The sequence below is a fragment of the Centroberyx gerrardi genome, chromosome 15 (assembly GCF_048128805.1).
Source record: "Centroberyx gerrardi isolate f3 chromosome 15, fCenGer3.hap1.cur.20231027, whole genome shotgun sequence".
Classification (NCBI taxonomy): domain Eukaryota; kingdom Metazoa; phylum Chordata; class Actinopteri; order Beryciformes; family Berycidae; genus Centroberyx; species Centroberyx gerrardi.
In genome coordinates, this window is record NC_136011.1 from 2,389,980 (window position 1) to 2,413,049 (window position 23,070).

A 23,070-nucleotide genomic window follows, 5' to 3' on the forward strand; every position below is an offset into this window, starting at 1 on the left:
AATGTAATGCTTAGAATCTGCATCCCAACTACCCGCAAGTAATGGCCTTCCGCACAAAAAGTCACACACCGACATACAGGTTCTGTTCCAAATCCTGTTGTGAATTCTGAAGAAACTTTAAACAAAGATCCCAGACACGTAGACAAAACAGACACTTGGTTCAAAACTTTGTTTGACATCTCCCTGAGTTCTTCCAATGTTATTTCTTTTCTCCCGCTGATTAGTCTCTCCTTTGTTCTTATCTCTCCATTCCAAGGAAACCTGGACGTCTTGCGCGGGGGAACGTCCCAATGCTAATGATTAACATGAAAAAAAGATCTAGCCCTGTACAGCAGCCCATGGCTCGCATCGCCCTACAGTCATCTACCAGGGGTTTCCACGCCATTACGCATTCAGCTGGCTGTCCAAACCGTCACCCCCACTCCCCCGCCATCAATATTCATCACCGTGGGGCGGACGGCAAATGATCCATTATGCCCGCAGACTGCATAATTCCTCAGCAAACCTTCATTTAATTGAGTGGCCTAGGAATATATTCATGTATTCAGTCGGAGGGTTTGTTTGCCAGCTTAGCGCTGACACCAGGCGCGCAGTGCCTGTTTAAGGAGAATATGTGTTCAGGCCCAGATAAGGCTGTTCTGAGGCGTCGGTCCAAAATGACAGGGAATCAACCCCGTGACAGCAGTGCTAGTCAATGAAGAACTGAATGATACACTCGACAATGGATTTTGCTCAAAAGTACCACTTTGGACATGGAAAGTAAGTGCTTAATTGAGCAAGTTCAGACTCTAGCCATCCTCCTTTTTTTTTTAAGTCTGCTATGAAAACCATACATTCAGTCTCAAAGTGTCTGTCTGTTTTTCTGTCTGTCTGTCTGTCTCTCAGAGCTGTCAGCCACCCAAAGGCTTATTCACCCACAAAGGAATTTCCTTCAGCGCTCCAGCTAGTCTCCACATGCGCTGTGCACACCACCCAGCCCACTTAGTTCAGCACACTCCCTCGCAAGCCAAATTTGAATGAAGAGGGGGGGGGGAGGTCCTATTATAGGAATTCAAATTTTCCTCTATTAATATACATGTATAATCAAAGATGTTTCATGAAGAAATTGTTACAATTTGATCTTGTTTGAGTGGTTCAATTTAAAGTTCTTGCATTCTTTAAAAATTCACCCTTTTTATGGAAGCGTACTGTTAACTATATTCAAATGTTAATGCGATTGTGTGATTGTTCTGCCATTGAGGACTAATGCCACGTTCCCATCATATCAGAAGAAGCAGAAGAACAGGAGGACACCTCGTTGCTACACCTTCACGTGTTTAACTGTCGTATTTTACAATCAACCCATATTATTATCTCCTTCTGAAAGACCGTGAGGAGCAAAACCAACATGTTTGCCTCCTGTGTTGACACTCTTCTGCAATTTGTGAAGCCAAATGGGAGATATCAGAACCTTCAAAAAGTTCCCCCTACATGTAATTACCACTAGGAGGCTGAGCGATTAAGGGTTAGTCGGCAGCTTGTATTTACGGTAAATCTGATACGACGTAAATGTGGCATTAATCGTCAAATTCATTCAATTAATACCCTTTTAATGAAGCTACATTTATTTGTAAAACATCATCAAGAGTCAAGAGCATTATCTTTATCCTGAGCCACAGTATATTTGAAAACAAAATTATGAAAACTGAATAGTATGGAACCTTTAAATGAATAATAGAATATACACAGTACATATACCATTAATGGCTCTATTTTGGCAGCCATTTTCAATAATTGCAAGCCCTAAGACTGTCTTGGGGCATATGTATATGCATTGTTTCTAGTTGCCTGTGTGTCTCTGTCAGTGTTTGCATGCATGTGTGTATATGTATGTATCTGTGTGTGCATGCATGTGTGTGCATATGAGTGTGTCCCTGAATCTAATTCTTGTGGAAACGCTGAATGCTTGTCATTTTTTTTTATTTTTTGAAAGATATCGAACATCAGAACAAAATAGCAGCTATTCATTAATTCACTGTGGGACACCTCATTAACTATGCATACTGTCAACCAATCAGAGCAGTAGGGTTAGGGTTAGGTGACATCATTTACACCAAGATGTGGTGTTAGATTCTGTTGACAACCAGAGGGAGAGTTTTTCAAAGGGTGTTAGTCAAATTTCAACAATGCTGACAGTTATAATAATTTGGGTAACTTTGCATTAACAGGTCATTTGTTCAATTATATCATAAAATTGGGATTGAGAATTGATAATTTGAGAAATGCAATTCTCATTGCACCGGTCCTTTAAAGATTTATGTAATTTTAAAAAGATGGGTAAACTGTATTCAGGTGGGTTTACCCTCCACTACATCTCTGATTATATGCTGTCAGAGAATACGTCAAACAAATCCAAAGAAATTCCTGGGATGTGTCGTGTGGTAATTTAATCGCACCCTAAATGCGAGATTCAAAGGCAAGCGGGGGAACTGGCTTCCTACTACTGTTTCAAAATCCTGGTTGCTTTTTTATTTTACATTTGTGTGTTTTACAGCAATCACAATCATTCCAGCCATAGCTACCACACAACAAGGAGGTATTATTCTTTCATAAGGGCATGGAGCCTTGCATGCGGAGCTCCCCAACTGTTTTACAATTACAAAACCGCAGCCTTTTGTTTACTTTGGTGTTTCTCCCTCTAGAAAAGGACTGGGTTTGTTAGGATTTGCAGCGGTGACACATAATGACAGAGGTAATAAATCTGTTTCTCCCCAACCCAGTCATTACAGTGACAATAACACTGTTAGAAACCTCATCCCCGTCTCTGATGCCATCTGCGGCTCAAAGCTTCTCTCCTCTACCTTTTGAAGTCTCTCTCTCTCTCTCTCTCTCTCTTTCTCTGTCTGTCTGTCTCACTCACTTTCAAACTCTTGTTTCATTCCCCCTTTCTCTCCTTTCTCATCAAAAAGTCTGTTTTGAGTATATCGGCGTGTTTTCCTATCCACTTTCTACCAGTTCTTGTGTTGTAGAGAAAGTCTGCTGGCTACTACCACTTACCGCAGTTCACATAAGCTGAGATAAGTTACAGATAGTGTGAATCTAAATTTCAACTCAAACTCATTTATTTGGTACTTGTGTCTGTAATGCACCGTAATCAACGAAGCAATCATGTCAAGGGGCATAAGCCGCATAAAACAACAGTGGGTTTCGTTTTCACAGATACCAACCTTCCTAAATTGATGTATGACAAGAAGTGTTAGGTGATAATGTGTAACTCATGCTGCATTCAAGAAATGTCGGAAAGCAAGAAATTCTGATTTCCCACTAGGAAAAATGCAATGGAATGGTGCGTGATATAAGTTGGAGGTTGCCAAGACGATCTGACGTCACGTCAACATGGTGACATACACTGTAAATGCTGCGCATTACTTTTAATATGTTTATAATCCTCAAAAAATCGCTTATAGGGCAAAGCAGAGTAAGATTAGCCAGTGGGTAAGTTGAACCACTCCCTGTATCCTAGCAATGGTAAGCATTATGTGTCATGTGACCAGGCATTAAGGAAGAGACTTCCATTTCAATATGGCTGTGATAGAACCAGGGCATAGGACAAGTAGTAAGTATATTTATGCTCATAAAACTGTTTTGTGCAACAAAAAGTAAAATTGTTAGTCATTGTTGAATGGCTCAATACAAATTTAGCTACATTCAAACACAATAAATGTTGGTCTACTACTAAGCATTTTATCCAGACTCCAACATGAATAATTCAGTGGTTCAATTTACCCCCTTGCTAGGATCAACTTACCTCCACCTTGGGGCAAATTGAGCCAAGGGACCACTTTTTTTTAAGAAGTTGTATTTTCATTCTTCTTTCGTTTAGCTGCATTCTTACCAGTTAATTTGAAAGTCAACATCTTGAAATACAGGTGGGAGCATTTGTTTTAGTTCTGTCTCACTTTTCCTTGCCAAGATAACATTTTGAGTAAAAACCGGCTCATCTTACCCCGCTCTCCCCTACACTTAAACACACACGCACCTCCTGTTGGATGACAGCAGTTTTGACCATTTCGTGTGCGGTCATGCAATGGTAGAGACACTCATCAAGACATGACTGATTCCTAAAAGAGTGACTGATTTCTAAAATGGTAAAATGGCCACTAGCCCCTCCCTGCCGCATGCAGTGGAGCTCATTACGAGTCATCTCTTACCAGCAGCAACCACCCCTAAGCCACAATGGTTACACAGTCATCTTGTTGTGGCCAGACCACATGCTACTGTGGCCCTCAGTGTGGTGAAAGATCTGAAGGTGGCAAAGAAAAACAGCACTGTTTCAAAGAGCCGTCAAAACACTCTCATCTTATCTGAATCACACACATCTCAACGCTTGCGGGAAATCAAAGTCATGACCAGGATATAAATATAATAGTAAATCACGGGAAAGTGATAAGAGTCATCCGATACAATTTGCTTTTTGGTTTATCAGTAAGACTGATGTTGACTCAGATAGTGAGTGATTTGGCTGTTGTGGCCAGATTTAGAGCACATGTGGAGGACCACATCAAGTACACTAATTCCTTTTTCATGATTACTTGATGAGTATTAAATATGCAGAAGAAAAACGGGAAAAATGCACATGCTCGAGTTGACTAGGGGAGTGGTTTGGCGTTTGTGGCCAGATGTAGGCTGCCAAATAAACCCGATCAAAAGCCAAGCATTTCTTTCTGTCTTATATTCTTTTTAAAAACCTTTTTTTAAACAGGGAAAGTTTGCTGAGCTCTATGCTCTTCTCCATTAATTCCTTGCTTCACATTCATACAGTTCCATACATTCACCCTGGGAGCTGACCAGTACAACCACTGAGAGACCGCTAGAATATAACTATCATGGTTTCTACAATAAATTACACCTTGTGAACAACCTCGCTTCAATGTTTATTCGTTGTTTAGTAGCTGGTTAAGTAGCTAACAAGCTATCAATGGACTCCAATTCTATGGTATTTGGAAAGTTAACATAGCTAAGTAGCAATCAATCGACTATATGTGGTTAGCAAGCTAACGTTAACTGTACGCTACACTACAACAGGAAAACCATGAATGTACCATCTATATTATATAATGTTATGGATTCCTCCATGTTCGATTTTTTTCTTCGACACAGCCAAACAAGTGTTTCTACTGGCCGGCTGTGCGAATTAACAGGTCAAAGTTCACAAAATTTGAACTCTGCGCAAAGGCAATTCGCAGCCACAAGCAATTGTTTTTATTTGTCCTTTGCGTGGTTTCAATTGCCGTCAATGGGAAGCAAAGTGATTTCCACATAGTTTCTTGCTAGTGTGACCGCGCCTTTACTCCTTCACTTTTCCTGCCTGCCTGGTCAATATTCCAGTCACAATTCAGCTTCTCTACCCGTTAACACAAGACAGGCCAATCCGCCGTCAGTTGACAGTTGTTTTGAATTTAACATTGAAATATCTAAGCTTTCAGAATGTCCTTCCATGACTTTCCCTATTTTTACAAGAGACGATTTCTGTAAAACTGCTCTGAAAACTTCACAAACAAAATTGTGTGACAAATGCAACTAGTCGTGCTGATGCAGAAGTAGACTGGTGCGTCTGTAATGTGAAGAGAAGACATGATGTTTTAACCAGCAGCAGAGAGCGACTGGACCTCAGAGCCCAGATCAGCTCAGTCTTATAGGATCCAGATGGGGCCCTTGGCTAGAACCCCAATAAAAGCCTTTTAATGAGCTGCTGGGGTGACACACACACACACACACACACATCCAGACAGCTCTCCACACTCTCACTACCATACACAACCGAGCTGAGTCAATTTGTATACTCAGGGGAGAGAGAATGTGTGTGTGCATGTACGCAAAGACACACATGAAAGTGAGTGAGTGAAAGTGTATGTACATTTCATGCCTATATTATTTATTATATGGAACTTAGTGAATGTGAAAGGAGCCTGGAGGAGGTCTGGAACCCTGGAGCCCCAGAGGTATGGAGCCCTGGTGGCATGGTGGCCTTGAGCCCTGGATCCCTGAAGGCATGGAGCGCTGGAGGCATGGGGGTCTGGAGGTTTGTTAAATCCCTGGTCTCCAGTGCTCTCCAGGCCTGGAGACGGTGCTTACGGCAGCCCGGGTCTCCAGGCCCCTGGGTGCCTAATGAGATTTTAAGACGGCCCCGTCTGCCTGGCAATTCTCACAAAAATCCCACTTAGTGGTTGGAGTAGTGGAACAGGTTGGCCCAGACCAGGCAACCCTAGACTCACCAGACAGCCCAGATCCTACTGTTCACTACTGGTACAGGATCTGGCAACCCAAGAAGCCCTCTATCTCACCTCCCCCACCAGCCCACTTCCACCACAGCTAGGCAAGCAGACGGGGTTGGTGTGTCTGTGTGTCTGTGTGTGTCACCCCAGCAGCTCTTTAAAAGCCTGTGGTGGGGTGGAGTGGACTCTATTGAAAGAGTGAAATAGGGGCCACACTCCCCCCTCCCCTTGTGGCTGCCAGGTATAGGGATGACAAAAAAGTAATTTATGTAGAAAAAAATGGGGATAGAGGAAAAACTGACAGTGTGTCGATTCGAAGCTAATGAAACCTGACAAGGAGGAAATGACGGCTACCAGAGGAGCAGTTGACTCCAGCCATCACAGGCTCCTTATAAGGCTGGGCCTGCACAGCTAATAAACTCCCCAGCACACTCCCAACCTGGCAACCCAGCGCTGGACTCCGCTCTCTCTCATTCTCTCTCTAACCTTCATAGTCTCTTGCTCCCTGCCTTTCCACTGTCAACTCCATCAGTGTCCGAAATGAACTTTCGGGCTCATCTGCCAAAGCCTGGTGGCCTAAACAGATTTACATGCCAATATTTACTGGCCAAAATAATTAATAGACATTTTTGTATTGTATATTAAATGTTATGGTCTCCAAAAGTTAGCCGCCACTGTGGTGGGTGACCCTTACTGATTTATCCACCAACACAAATTTTACTGGCATTTGGTGCTTGGCCAGTGGTAATTTCAGACACTGCTCCATATGGATTTTTATTGACCATCGAATGATCACATGATCACACTCTCGCACTCTCAGTCCTAGCACACATTTTGACATTGACATTTTGACAAAAAATGTCGTTCATAGCTGCGACCTGCATCATTTAATGAAATCAGGACCTAAATACCTTTCTGACATCAGTTCAAAAAAGTTTGCAAAGCTGTTTCAATATGATTTTGTCATGTCACAAGGTCATATTGTGACTATTTTGTGCTCGTTTGGATTGATGTTGAACTTGCAGGTCATGTAAACCTAAGTGGTTTGACTTGGCCTCCTGCTGCATGTCAAATGCTTGCTTCGATATCTGGGGCCATCATTTATAGAGCGGCAATGTGAGAGCCACCAAAGCTCCACCTTCACTAATACCACCACATACACACACACACACACACACACGCACACACTCATACACAAACTAATACCTGTGGCCAGTTTTGCACTGACCACACCTGACTGCAGTCTGCTAGCCCTGAAACTATTAGAACATTATGCCCATTACAGTGATCAAGTCTCTTCCAGAACTCCAGACACACACGCATGCAAACACACATGCACACACTTAGCACCCCCTCCGCCCGAAGTCAACACCCCAGGACAACAAAAACAAAATGAAGGAATAGGATCCCCTCCATTTCAGCCCTGCTCATCTCAACACAAACTCAAAGAGGTTACCTGAGGAATTGAGAAACGAATGGAACTGAAAAGGAAAATCAGCCCGCTTCATTGTCTATGGCTGCAAAAAAATGTCACATTATTTGCAGGAGTCAGTATATATAAAATGAAAGGCTAGAGGAGGTGAACGTCGAAAATACTTTTCTCTAAAAAAAAGTACGACTCCCTCTGTTATTCCTCTTAGCCCCCCACCCCGCCCCCCGCCCCCCGCCCCTCCTTCCCTTCCACACTCGACTCACCTCCCATCCCGACCTCCCCCAAAAAATCAATTTGGTTTAATCCGACCGTAAATGCTGTGATATTGTCTGGACCGCAACTGACACAAACGAGCTGGCAGCCATAGGCGTCTTTAATAAGGGAGCCGAGAGCCGAGAGCCAGAAAGCTCTCAGCACTTGGCCAGCCGCTGCACTCACCTGGGAGAAAATATGTCAGAAGAGTTGGAAAAACAACACTGAAATTCACTCCTCAGAGAATAGGGCAGGCCAAATAGGACAGAAATACAGCAGGCCGAATCGTTCAGATTTGCGTAAAAGCACCACAGTTGGTACTATACATACACTGTTTGATGCCCTGAATATTTTCAGAATTTCAGACCGTGACCGCCATTTTTCTTTCCCACCTTTGCCAAGTAATGGGTTTTCCCTTATATCTGTTGAACTGACCATGACAGGATTGAAAAATATGTCTACACCTATGTTTAGAGGGTCAAGGAATATAATAGTACTGAGGAAAACAGTTCATATCATCATGCAACATGCATCGTTACGTCCAGGGTGCAAATCCAATCTAGGACCTTTGTCTCGCTCCCGTCTTTCCTGTCTCTCTCCACTGTGACTGTCCCATAAAGCAGAAATGCCAAAAAAATACACTGTTTATATCATCATGTAATGGCAAATTCAATTATACTGTCTAAAGAAATACAATGAAGTTCCAATTTTAAGAGAAGTGAGAACACTGACCTTTTCCCATATGCCTGCTTGCCATAGATAGTAATACAAAAATGTTAAAAGGCAGGGAAAAAAAGGGCAGATATTAATGCTTTTCTAAAAATATAATTGATTTTTGTTTCTATTGGTGGTTGTTTGCTTATGACGAACACTGACTGGGTGTCTTTCCCCACTTTCCCCACCAACTTATTTAGCACTACAGAGAGAAAGAGAGAGAGAGAGAGAGAGAGAGAGAGAGAGAGAGAGAGAGAGAGAGAAAGAAAGAGAAACAACCAAAACAGAACTACAGCCAGTCAGGCTTGAAGACAGTTAGACAGACAGACGGATGGTGAAGGGGTTTTCACAGACTGGGCTGGTGGCTGTGTGTGTGTGTGTGTGTGTGTGTGTGTATGTGTGTGAGTGTGCAGCCCAAACCCACTAGGCAGGCCTGCAGCCCTCAGCGCTGACGAGGCAGGATCACTGTCCAGAAGGAATGTGGTGAAAAGTGGAGCTCCTGTCTTGTAAACTAGCCGGATACTGCTTAAAGAAAAGAGCCCAGTGCTTTTTTAAACTCCCATCTCCATGCCTTTATTTCCCCAATTTTGCTCTGATTCCTATTCCTAGTGGACACAATATGTTTTGAGTTCCTGAAAATGGCAGCAATTTAAGGTCCAGACAGGCTGACAGCCCTCTACCCTGTAACAACTTCATTTTGTGTACAATGGTAAGTGAAACAAGTAAATGGACAGATCCTGTTTACAACTCAATCTTCAACAGTCAAACCCAAAAAGTGATTAAAACACATCCGGAATGTTGGAGATTGTGTTGGCCCTGTGGGTGTGTATTGCTCTACAGTGAAGTAAGTGACGAAATTTTGAACACAATAGGCCCTTTTCACAAACATGGCTGCCATAATTGCGCAGGGTATAACTCGGTTCTCACCATTGCTAGCAATGTTAAAAAGCCAATAACTCTGTCTGTGATCACTTATTTTGTGTTTCAACATAATGTATAACACAATACAGGTGTTGCCACTGACATATCTTTCTGTTTCTGTTGTCGGACGACTGCGCAAGTAACTGTGATTGAGTCACAAAATGCTAACTGGCTAACCAAGGCTAACGCTAATTTCTGTACTGACCCTCAATCAAATCACTTTTTTTTTTATAGTTTTGCAGTCGTTACAGAAAGATATGTCAGTGGCAACACCTGTATTGTGTTATACATTATGTTGAAACACAAAATAAGTGATCACACACAGAGTTGTGGGCGACAGAAAGTTGGCTTTTTAACATTGCTGGCAATGGTGAGAACCGATCTATACCCTGCAGAAGTAGGCTACGGCAGGCATGTTTGTGAAAAGGGCCTATCAATTGTCATGATGGCAAAAACTAGGAAAATTAAACGCAGGTTGAAAATAACCAGAATTATATCCTCTAGGAACCTTTTAATGTTACCTGGAATTGGATTTAACATCAATTTAACAACCAAAACAAAGAAACAAAAAACTGGCAAAACGAGGCTATTTTGCACCAAATATAGCTAATGATAAGAAACAGGACACCATGAAGTTAAATGTGTGAGTGAACATGCATGTGGGTCATACAACATATGTGACATACAACAGAAGAAAATAAAACCCACACCACTGCTGGTTCCATTCACATCTTTTGGTGAAACTACACAATTCATGGCATTTGCCTTATTTCAGTTTCCTTATTACTTTCCAACTCTGCCTTGACAAAACTTGACTTGATGTAAAGAATCGGTCAATACCTCCGCTGCATCAAAAGGACACTTAATTAAAAATAAACCTGCATTACATTGTGAAAAAATAACCTATAATAAATGTATTTATGACATTTTCATACTTTCTATGGCCTTAAATTGAGATTATTTGTACTTTTTCTGATTATTTTAAGGACCTGCAGATCAGTCACCAACCCCATAACAACACAATCCTTTTCTTACGGGCTTGATATCTGTGTTAACTGGCCAACACGGAGTGTGCTGTGGGCAAGTTGAAACACATCCACCTCTTCCTTCCATCTTATCATAGAGCGACACTCCTCCCTCAACGCCTCTCTCATCAGGTAGGTATGATAAATAAGACAAATGTGATTTATTCCGTCTCGGTTCTTGGAGCTGGATCTGGACTGCAAATGAACGTTTGGCTTCCAAGTTCCTCGGCTCAGGTCTACACTCCATCACAGAGACAAGAAGGCAGGAGGAAAGGAAGAAAGGCTAAGGGAAGGGGAGGAAAGTAGAGAGAGGCTTGCATGCCTGGACAGGTTTAGGCTGAATCTCCATTTCAGCACCTCGCACCTTCAATCTCAGGCTGATGACATATTTTCTTTGAGTATGAAAATATCAACAGAAGGTTTAAATAATCTGCCACAATATCATATCCGTTTTACTCTATGTCTGATTGATACAACACAACAGTGATTCAACCTGTAGCCAGTTCATGAAAGCTTTTACATTTGCTGTTCTAAACACCCGGTGTCTGGTAGGTCTTTCCCAGGATGAGCATCAGCAGCCATAGCCACCATGGCTGAACAGACAAAGAAAAGAGCGCCACCTACAGAAACTCAAAATTCATCAACAGAAAATCCAAGGAAAAAGACATCACAGTACTGGACACACTGTTTGATTGACAGGTGATCTCTGGGAAGTGCAGTGCAGAAACACCACAGCAATAGGCCCTTTTCACGAACATGGTACTGACATATCGTTTCTGATGTCAGACGACTGAAACACTATAAAAAAAAATACAGGTGTTGCCATTGACATATCTTTCAAAATGCTAACAGTACAGAAATTACCGTTAGCCTTGGTTAGCCAGTTACCATTTTGTGACTCTCGATCACAGTTACTTGCGCAGTCTGACAACAGAAACAGAAAGATATGTCAATGACAACACCTGTATTGTGTTATACATTATGTTGAAACACAAAATAAGTGATCACAGACAGAGTTATGGGCGACAGAAAGTTGGCTTTTTAACATTGCTGGCAATGGTGAGAACCGAGCTATACCCTGAGGACATACGGCGGCCATGTTTGTGAAAAGGGCCTATGAGCGCTTAACACCAAAGATGGAGACAAAACAAAAAACCACCACAGCAATAAGCGTTTAGCACCAAAGATGGCAATATAATTGAGAAAGTGAGAATATGGGGATTACCACTTTAAATAAGCCCCATAGTGGAACATTTGTGCTTACTGTCAATCTCCAGCAGCACTGACATTTTAACAGCGATAACACTACTACTTAAAACCATTGGTGTTGGATCATGTTTGCATTATTCAGATAGGAGGACTGGTCATCTGACAAACACTGTTTAATACTGTTATCACACACAGTAAAGGTCTGCTTGTGAATTTGGTCAATAAATTAAGCATGAGAATGATCTCATAACTTTGGTATTATTAATAGTTTATATTCGATGTTGATAGTATCTAGCCATTTAGCGAAATTGAGGTGAAGTTGAAAATGCACAGATGAAAAGTTATTTTCTTTACACAGCTATGAATTTATATTTTATGCGCATTCAGAGAGAAAACAAAGTTCAAAGTTGCAAAAAACTGATAAAAATGGAGAGCATCTAAAGCTGTTGTGCTTAATGTAATAAACAAAGGGAAACAACAGGTCTGGAACCTTTTAGGTGATGTACAATGTAAAAATGACTCATCAGAGTTCTCTTACAGCTGGATGTATACAAGCATATAAATGAAAATCTGACTTTTAACCCTATTTGATGCAGTCTTGATTTTTTTTCTGTTTATCCAGTAATGAAAAGATCAGATCTGGGTCACAAAGTGTTAAGAACAAGAATCCTACTGGGCCGTAGAGGGTTAACAATCAGATTTCTTTTCTCTCTGCACCGGTGTAGCTCCAGCTATATTGATGTGTACTGCTGAGTCAGACAGGAATTCATCTTATTTTGCTCTTCCCACGTGTCTGCATGTGTCAGAGCAGGAGACACCGATCTGCTCCTTATAAGGACTGAGGCAGGTTAAGACACCACAGTTTGCCAGGGTCTGTGCAACACATTAAAGAACACCCACCTAATATGCTCCATTATAGAGCAGTCGTCTCATGATATCCTGACATTGCGGTCTTACTGTATGCACTCAAATCAGGGGCATTTTCCCCTACTCTCTTGATTTACTCCTCGACAAATCAAACCATGCTCTTCATGCTTCTAATTTTTCTTCTTCATACTTAACTTCCAGACAACGCATCTAGATTTCTGAAGCAGACTCAAATGGATGCAATCCAAAAATACAGATATATACAGACACACCCATAGGCTAGCCAGGAGAGAGCATAGATATTACATTCTTCCCAGCCTTGAATGATGTACCGCATGATGCTACTAACACGATCAACAACCATTCATTTCCTATAGAGCTGAGTGACCAGGGAGAGTGAACCGATGTGTGAATGGTCAACAAGCTTGTCGGCCGAGAAAAGTTGGCCACGGTTGTACTTTTCACAGTCATGGGCCATCAACAGCCAGATTTCCGCGCAATCAGAGTTCCGCCTGGCTTCCCAGTTCTTTACAACTTTTATTTGAAAGACTACAGGAATAAACATCTCAAAAACAATGCTTGGAGAACGGCTGCATCCATCAGTGGGGTGGATGGTAAGCTCTGAAGTTATTTTATTGAGTTTTTTTCTCTTTATCTTCGAGGAATGCTACCTAGCTAGCTAGCTAGCTAGCTAGTAACATTATGAAAGTCCGTACCAAAGCAGCAAAAAATACATGATTTGCCTGTTCAGAACTTTGTAGCTGCAGACCACAACATAGATGCAAATGGAGCCTCTCGCACTGCCCACAATCAGTCAGAACAGAGTAACCCATCAACCCTATCAAGTTGCACGCAGTGTGAACAAGCAGTCACAGATCCTGCATACAGTAGAAGGGGATACAGGATGAGGAAGTGAGATACAAGCAAAGAGGAGGAGAGCAACTAACTAAGATCACTCACCTACTCTGAAGTTGGGTGCTGTAAGGGTGTCTGTCGCATGGCCATTCTCACTGATGATGGTGGTGGTGTTGCCCAGCTCACAGTTGTTGTGGCATCTGCCTCCCATGCAGGTTACTTTGCAGATAGTGGGTGTGAAGACCACCTTGATCCTTCCTGTATGGTTGCCCACTGCGAGTTGAATCATAGTGCAAACCAAGAGGAGGGGGAGGGAGAGCAGACAGAGTTTAGTTAGTCTTAGATCCATTGGTAAAAGATAAATCACTTTGAAGTTCGAGCTTGTCACAAAGAACTGTTGAGGCTCCAGTCAAAACAATGCCAAAAAGGTGCCGCTATGTAATTTTTGTTTTTGCAAATCTTGTGATGTGTCTCCTCCCTGTACTCGTATACTTCTAGTGGCCCCTCTCTATCTGTTTCTCCTTCACTCCCACTGCTCCTAAATCCGGTGGCGTCTCTGAAACATGAGCAGGGACAGAGGGGAAAAAAATGCTGGGAGAGAGAGAGAGAACTCAGCAAACAAAACTCTGGGATGTACTCCAATTCTTCATCAAAAGTCTCGGAGAGGTGGGTATTGGCATATCACAATGCCATGCTTTATTCCAAAACGGACAAATAGTGGGCATGGCAGCTTCAGCCTCTGTGCCTGCTTTCTCTTTCTTCAGCAGTTTTTCTCTCTCACTTTCTGCCTCCGTCTTTTTTCTTACTCTTGACTTCCACCAAACTATCCTCAGGGACTTTGGCACCTAAAACAAAGAATAAAGGGCTCCAGAAATCCTTTGCTGTGTGTCAACACCGAGATCACGACGAAGTCACAGCTGCCCATAGAAGCACTGTAACTTACCCTATCTACCCGTCTACCCGTCCGCCCAGTCTTCTTCCCCTCCCTCCCCACCAAACCCAGCCCTCAGTACAGACAGACAGAGAGAGAGAGACAGGAGGAATAAGAGAGGAGTGTGGACCACAAACTCTCCCAAGGCTACCGCATCCCATCTCGAACTACTCTAAACTTTCCTTCTTTCTACCTACAACATAAATTCTTTTTCGACCTCTCCTTGGATCCCCTTTGCTTTTCCCTCTTATTCACTCCATCTCCTGCTCAAATTGCCAACTCTCCTGGATCTTTCAATGTCCTCCCTCCCTCTACTACCTCCTGGTGGTTCTTGGCATCCCCCTGTCAGGTCCAAGCCGCCCCCCAAAAACCCCAGTCTCCAGTGTTCAACGCTTTGTCTGCGGCCGTCAGCTGTTCACACCAGACAGAGTGGAGACGCATGTAGCTAAGTCAAGCAGCGAGAGGGATGTTTTCTAAACCTGAGAGGCAGGAAAACCACTGCATTAGAAGCTCCGGGCTGCCTAAATATTTGCTATAAGGTGCAAAAAGATGAAGATTAAAGGGGGACGTAATATGATGTAGTGGTTAAAAGCCAAATGCCAATAGACAGTTGGTTTCAAAAATGCTGCCAGGATTATATATAGACATCCAAGATTTCAAAAACAAGTTTAAACATGGTTTGCTCAATTGGCTTTGGAGGGAAGACCATTTCCAAAGAGAAATAAACAGGGAAAAGAGTCTGGCAGCGGAACTCTTGATGGGGAAAGCGAGGGGTCTTACTTCTTTTACAACCTCCATTTTTAAGGTCCTGTAGACCAGGGGTTCTCAAACATTTTCATGTCAAGGACCTTTGATAAGATTTTGTCCGAGTTGTTGTTGACTTAGTATTGAATTGTATAACTGTCTACACTGTATGTGGGGAGACACTAGTGGTGAGACTGAAAGCTATGATCAGAACATTCTTCATTCTTATACATTTCCTATTTGGGATCATTCTAATGATAATTTATAATGAATAAAAACTTTTCCTCATTTTGCTGGGGACCCCCTGGAACCCCATCAAGGACCCCTGGAGGTCACCCAACACAGTTTTAGAACCGCTGTAGACATAATAGGCTCCACTCAGCTTGTGAGTCTTGGTAGAGGTCCATCAAGTTCTGGATCAACTGCTTCTTGCCTGCTGACAACTTCTGCATTCTTTTACCTCAGCAAAAATGTATCCCACTGGGGCTCAAGGTGTTGGCTATACTGGGACAACACACCGTCCAGGCGGTTTTTCAAACTCTCCACGCCAGCCCAATGTCACTTTTTAGACATCACCTCTCACATCATTCCACCTCTCTGTCTTATGGCAGTTTCTGTCTCTCACCTCATTTCAATGTGACCTGAAAAAGCAGTTCTTTCTCTCTCTAGGGAAAGACAGAAAAAGTTTTGCCTCGACCTTCAGGTGTTTTGCAGCCTTGAGTTTTTGCACTCCCTACAAGTCTTAAATCAGATCCCAATATTTTTTTAAATACTGACGTCTTTTAGGCCTAGCATTGGGAGTGTCACATAGAATCCAATCAGTCTGAAAGTTTTGAGTTGGGTTTTTACGGCTGTTTTCCCCAATGAGTATGAATATGATTGCTGACAGGTGGCATAGATATGTGCAGCAGGGGAGAAAAGCGCCTTGAAAAATGCCTCAACTTCAAACCACATGGAGATCTGGAGAGGAATGTATTGTTTTCAGACAGCTCCCCCCCAGCACCATGTTCTACACAACCCTTAACTACTTTGTTTCTGCTCTGAGCAGAAACTCCCTGGCCACAACAATGATAAAACATGCCTGGACCCTCAAAAACCTCCCTTCTGCCTCCATCCTCACTTCTTTGCCTCCATAAGTGTGCCAGATCATTTGTACGGTGCTGGCAGACTTCTTCAGTTGTGTCGAGCATATGGAGAGGGAGTCAGGAGAGTATCTCAGACACAACACAGACATCAATCAACTTGGAGGAGGAAAACGTCGAGAGACGATATAGCTAGTCATGGAAGGACGACTGAGATTCATCCAGGCTGGAAGGAAGAGAGAGGAGGGATGACAGCAGAAGTATAGAAGAAAGGAGGGTAATTTCTTTCTCTCTCGGGCTTTCCAGTGGACTACCTGAGGTTCATGTGATGAGTAAATGTACAGAGGCAATAGAGGCCAGGACAGGTCTCAGTACAGAAACTGAGGTCTAGATTCACTAAGATTGCATCGCAACAGCAATTTGCGCTTTTTTTTTTTCAGTTGCTTGAGTAAAGAGCACAATTTTTGCGCAATTTAGCAGATTTTTTTTTTGCCTTCGAAAAGTGCACTGCACAGGCAAATACCCACTTCATCACTAATTGTAAGCACAAAATGCGAGCTTCAGCTTTAAAACTAATCCAAGGCTGGCACCCTGATGCACCTAAAGCCCCTTTATAATTGGAGCATTCTCTGATCTGATCTGATCTGAGTTTCTGGAAAACCCTCTCCCTTACTTGCCTGACTCGCTGGCAATGATGTCTGTGTCTAGCAATGATAACAGCCATTCTGAATGGACAAACTCTTTGTCAGATTCTTTACACCACCTTTCAAAGGATCTTATATGTGCTACAATAATTTGGGGGAGTTGATACTGTGAAGTGTTAGTGAATTGGGCACAATCTCAATTTGCATGCCTCGCCTACAAGTAAGTATTATGTGGGCACATATAATTTACATATGCATGACCATGACAGGCGCAAAGAGGCTTTATTTTTTGACCAATGCTATTTGGCATGCTTTCCATTCATTGCACACAGTTAGTGATTAGCATGGCATTCTGGTCATTTTGATGATATAGTACGCGATCGTCTTTGCGCAAATTTTTAGTGATTCTGGGCCTGAGAGTCCTAACTTTTGCCTGGGGGTGTTTAGTCAGTGTGGGAGAGCTGAGGGCCAGCCGAAGAGAGACGAAGAATGGCTTTTCCAGATGTGGCACCATAGCTAGCTGCTGACAGGCTGTCTGTCGCGTGGGACAGGGCTGACAGAAAGGCTGTGGGCTTCCTGATTTAGGAGTGCAAACATGTCTGCTACTCACACCAAGCAGAGCGCCAACTGCATGCTGGGCTAAAACCAACAGTGACATCCTCGGTAATTTAGGCTCAGGCCCAAAGTGCTATTTGCAGGGACACAACTCTACTGTAAGTGTTTCACAAGACAGCGTGGGTCAGCTCAACTTTGGCCAAGGATTTCACTCTGTGCTCTCCCAGGTGTTTCTTCACCCTAACATTTTGACACTGAATAGATGTTAATACGATGGCCTGCACCAACATTGAAAGCCTGTGTAAATATAGTTGAGAAATGAAGTTGAGATGTCCGTTTTAACATATTGTGAAATCTTGTCTGCGTGCTTGTTTGGGTTGATGTTGAACTTCCACATTATTACATTACAATCCTTTTCTATCCTTGCTACCTTGCATAGGCGTCAGTTGGGTATGGTAAGGTGTCCAAAATGGGTGGGCAGTGGGCAGTGGTGGCCTAAAGGTTAGAGAAGCGAGCTTGTGACCAGAAGGTCGTCGGTTCAATCCCCCGGACCCGCAGGATAAATCTGGGTGGGGAAAAGTGAAAAGCAGCGCTTGCCCCTCTCTCATTACCACCACTGAGGTGCCCTTGAGCAAGGCCCATAACCCCAGCTGCTCCAGTGGAGCTGCTCAGTGGCCAGCAGATCGGACTGTGGTTGTACTGGTCAGCTTCCAGGTGTGAATGTGTGTGTGAATGTGATCTGGGCGTTCCTGAAAAAGAGAGCATTGCTCTCAGTGAAACTCCCCCAGAATAAATAAAGGTGGAAAAAATGTGTCTGGTAGTTTTTATAATTATAATGGGGAGGAAAGATCAAGCAAATTGCCTAGAAATCTACTTGGAAGGCACTGACCACATAATAATATCTTGTTAGTCATCAGTCGATATACTTTTTCCTCAGAAATTTAGTAGACATGAAGGGTTTGGAAGATTTGCGGGCCAATTATATAAGATACAAAGACTTTTCCATAGGTTAGGGTTTAGTGAATTGACACCCCTTCTACCTTGATTCCTGTCTCTCTCCTCCCTATCTGTCTCTGTCCCTCTTTCTTCTCCACCTTTGATGTCTGGCAGTTTCTCTGGTGGCTACAACCTGCTGGCTGAATCAAGGTGAACTAAGGACTTTATTTGTAGCTGTGGGTCACTGTGGCCAGGTCTAGGTCTGCTTTAGACTACACAAGTGCAGCCATAGACAACCGTCAACACCGTTGTGTCTGCTAACCTTTCCAATACTAACCTAGTGTCTGTCTTGTGTGGACAGAGGTAGAACCACTCAAATTTAAGTCTACAAATTCTTGGAAAAAAAATATTTATTCATAGACACATACAAGTCTGACGTTGGAATCAGGGCTTGAAATTGTGACTAGCCACAACCACCAACCAAAAGCTGGTAAATTCTATCTGTTGTTGATCTGTCAATTCTATGAGACAGTTTGGCAGGCAGCCAAACTTGATTCAAACAGTCTATTCTATTCTAAAAATGACTTGGTCAGTTCACAAGTAAAAAGTGTCTGGTTTAAATTCGAAGCCACGAGCCAATGGAGCCAGTCATGGGAAACTGAGCAGTGTATGGCAAAAGCGCGTGGGGAAATATGCCGAATCAGGTGCATGACTATAAATACATATCACGAAAAGGGAGGTAATAAATTGAAAGCCTCCGACCCAACCAGCCTCCCGGCCGCTGGCGGCGGTCTATTCATGGCTTTGTGTTTCAGAAGCCATTTAACTGCCGGGTTCCACCATACACTGTAAATGGGAGACAATATGTCTTCTGTGGCAAGGCTATTGAGTAGATGAGAGCCTAAAACGGGGAGCAGATAACAGGTATTCAGTAGCTCCACTCCAGACACCCCCCCACCCCCACCCCCACTCCCCCCATTCATATCCATTTGAGGCACTTGTTGTTCCAGCAATTGAGGGGTTCTCCCCTGGATGACACAGTTTATCGCCTTTGCTCTGTCATTTTATTCCCTCTCTTCCTTCTCTAGCTCTCTCTCTCTCTCTCTCTCTCTCTCACACTCCCCGCCTTTATCTGAAATTGCCCTCAGAAAATGAGACTAATAATTCATTTTCGACAGCCCCGCGCAGCAGGCAATGCTTAAGTCTTTATGCCATTACCGCTGGGGCTGCAATTTGAACAAATCCAATTGCTGCCCAACTTCAAGCTCCACATTCTCTCCACACCCTTACAGCATTAGAGCAGATGCGATGTGGCGTGTTTGTGCGTGTGTGTGTGTGTGTGTGTGTGTGTGTGTGTGTGTGTGTATGCCCATGAGGAACAATTACCCGCTTTTTTATCAATTGTCAAGGTAAACAAAGTGAAGAAAACAAAGATTGAATGGTTTTAACATGCAGAACAAAATCTAACTACAGGCAATTGATAGCCAAAATGTGACATATGTTCTTATGGGAGAAACCACTCGTCTTCACGCCAACATCTTTTTTTTCTTTTTTTAAGCGAGCCACTTATAATGGTGTGTAGAGCTGCAATGATTAATCGATTAGTTGTCAACTATTAAATTAATCGCCAACTATTTTGATAATCGATTAATCAGTTTGAGTAATTTTTTAAGAAAAATAAGTCAAAATTCTCTGATTCCAGCTTCTTAAATGTGAATATTTTCTGGTTTCTTTACTCCTCTATGACAGTAAACTGAATATCTTTGGGTTGTGGACAAAACAAGACATTTGAGGATGTCATCTTGGGCTTTGGGAAACACTGATCGACATTTTTCACCATTTTCTGACATTTTATAGACCAAACAACTAATCGATTAATCGATTGATATTGATCGATAGTTGCAGCCCTAGTGGTGTGCTTGTGATGTATTAGGTTGATGTGTTGGGTTTGGTGTAGGTCGTTTGTCTTTGCCCCCAATCAGAGCCCATATTCCTACTGCATGCATCACTCCGCTTTGGCCAAAGGCTAGTATTGATATTATTGATTTGAGCTTTTTCAGCTACAAGTGGGAATATCTTCAGCTCATTGTAAGTGTACTGCCGCAAAAACAATAGCTGTGTGGAAATATACTATTTTGACTTGTGTGTGTATCTATACACAATAAAGAAATAGAAAATCAATATATTAAATGATCTCTTTATTTATTGCGGCAAAATTTCAGTTGATAATAGGCTGTATTTGCCTACCTTTTATTTCTCTGGGTTAGATTACGATGTAGCCTTCTTTCTTATCTGTGCCTATAAATTAATATATAAAGTAACCTTTATATTGTGCCAGGAGTTCAGGTTCCTGATTTTTTATGAAAAAATGTGAGGGGGGAGACCAATTAAAATATTTAAAGAAATCAACAACATTCCGATTGATGCATGGCTCACCTATAATGAGGTAAATAATAAAAAACACTGAAGAAAAACACCTCAATCAAACGCTAGTCTGGCTGTCGCTGCTCTGCTGCATGAAAGTTCATACTTTAGTCGCGCAACATTTCAAGTGTAAAAAACTTCAGTCTGCATGCATGTTCGTCATCAATAAAACATTTGCACTGAAATGTTTTGCAGACTATTGCTGGATGCTTTTAGTCTGGTTTTTGTGGGGTGGGATTAGACGCAGGAAAAATTAAGGCCTGGACTTGGAATAATGGACTATGGCAGGCAGACAGAGGAGGTCAGTAATTCATCTGTACTATCCATCTGTAGTATTGTGCGCAAGTGAGCCACTTACGTGGTGGTTAGGCTTGAAAGAATTGTGGAGAGACATTCAAGGGAAGCTGTGTATGTGTGTATGTGAGAGAGAGATTTTGTTGATGCTTTTTTTGGGAGGGGTGCAATGTGTCATGCACTTCAAAATTAACCCCCTCTGAGACTAAAATCATTTATATGCCTAAGCAGGTTGCCTTGGGTCTTCATTTTTGTCATTTGTGTGATGTCATCAGCTTAGCCTAGATGTTGGGAATTATTGGAAATCTGAATGTACAATTGATATACTAAGATTTGATACTTTAAGGTGTTATATTGATCAGCTTCACATACAAAACAGATGGCAAGCTTGAAACTAGCTCTAAGCTACTTTTCACTTATTTTCATGTGTTATCTGAGTATCACCGCAAGTGACACTCAAATAATTACCATTCTGTAATTGAATCTTCAGATGTTGAATCAGTTTGATTCTCTCTGTTACCGGGAAGTAGTTCAGTATAATAATAACAAACCTCCACATCTCCCACCACCACAAACACACCCAATTAGTTTCCCCAATTAGACCACGGTGTGTTATTATTTGACTCTGTTGACATGAGCAAATAGCAGCAGCCATTCCTTTGGGAGGTGTGTGTGGGTGTGTGTATGTGTGTGTGTACATAAATGTAGGTATGTGTATGTTGGAGAAGATTTTGGGGGAGGGTGGAGGGGGGGTGGGGGTCTGGGGGAGGTCGTCAGGCTGTGGCATAGCGCTGAAATCGGCCTAGCTTCTGTACGTAACGTGAGAAACAGGGTGCCGCCCAACCCACTGATCTAAAATAATGACAGGCCGACCCAAAGTAGAGCGGGTGCAACCATGTCCATTTGGCAGTGATTAATGGTTGGCGGGGATCAATCCAGCAGCCCTGAAATAACAAGCCGCCTCTGATGTAATTGGCTTACTTGGATCCTGAACACTGGATAATGTCGCTGCTCAGAGAGAGAGAGAGAGAGAGAGAGAGAGAGAGAGAGAGAGAGAGAGAGAGAGAGAGAGAGAGAGAGAGAGAGAGAGAGAGAGAGAGAGAGAGAGAGAGAGAGAGAGAGAGAGAGAGAGTGTCTATCAGAGACCTTCCCAGAATCAACAGTAAGTTCTCTTTTGGCTTGAATACATGTGGGTGTCCTCACCCTGCTTTAAGGAGCTGCTAACCCACCTAAAGTAATTTCTTTAGCATGGTTTTCAAGGGAGAGTTTGGACCTCATTTACACTTGGTATGCGTTCTGGTTGTCTGCATACTGTCCACATCTAATTTTTGGCAAAGCCGGCGAGTAGGTGGTGAGGTGGCATCAAAAACTTGGCAACCTGCAGCAATGAGGTTTCCACCAGCAGCACTGACGTTTCTACCAGAAGTGATGACATTTCTGCTCACAGCAACGATGTTTCTACCCAAAGTGATGACATTTCTATCTGCAGCGATGATGTTTCTACCCATGTTGATGGCGTTTCTACCTGCGGCGATGACGTTTCTACCTGCATCAATGATGTCTCTTTCCACAGAGATGGTGTTTCTACCCATGAAGACGACGTTTCTACCTGCAGCGATAATGTTCCTTCCCACGGAGGCGGCAATTCTACCCACAGAGACAACGTTTCTACCTGCGGTGATGGCGTTTCTACCTGCGGTGATGGCGTTTCTACCCATGGTGAAGATGCTTGCACCCGTGGAGACAACATTTCTACCTGCTGTGATGACGTTTCTACCTGTGATGATGACGTTTCTACCTGTGATGATAATGTTTCTACCCATGTTGATGACATTTCTACCCATGAAGACAACGTTTCTACCTGCAGCGATGATGTTCCTTTCCATGGAGGCGGCGTTTCTACCCACAGAGACAATGTTTCTACCTGCGGT

The 23,070-nt window shown here is 42.8% G+C and overlaps 1 protein-coding gene across 2 annotated transcripts in view; it reads right to left on the reverse strand.

The window, feature by feature from the left end:
- Positions 1 to 23,070, reverse strand: part of ltbp1 (latent transforming growth factor beta binding protein 1) — a 153,107-nt gene that overhangs the window by 92,535 nt on the left and 37,502 nt on the right. For both annotated transcript variants that reach the window (XM_078288599.1, XM_078288598.1), the window contains exon 5: positions 13,635 to 13,802. In XM_078288599.1, the coding sequence (XP_078144725.1) occupies positions 13,635 to 13,802 (168 nt within the window). The remainder of the gene's footprint in view (positions 1 to 13,634; positions 13,803 to 23,070) is intronic.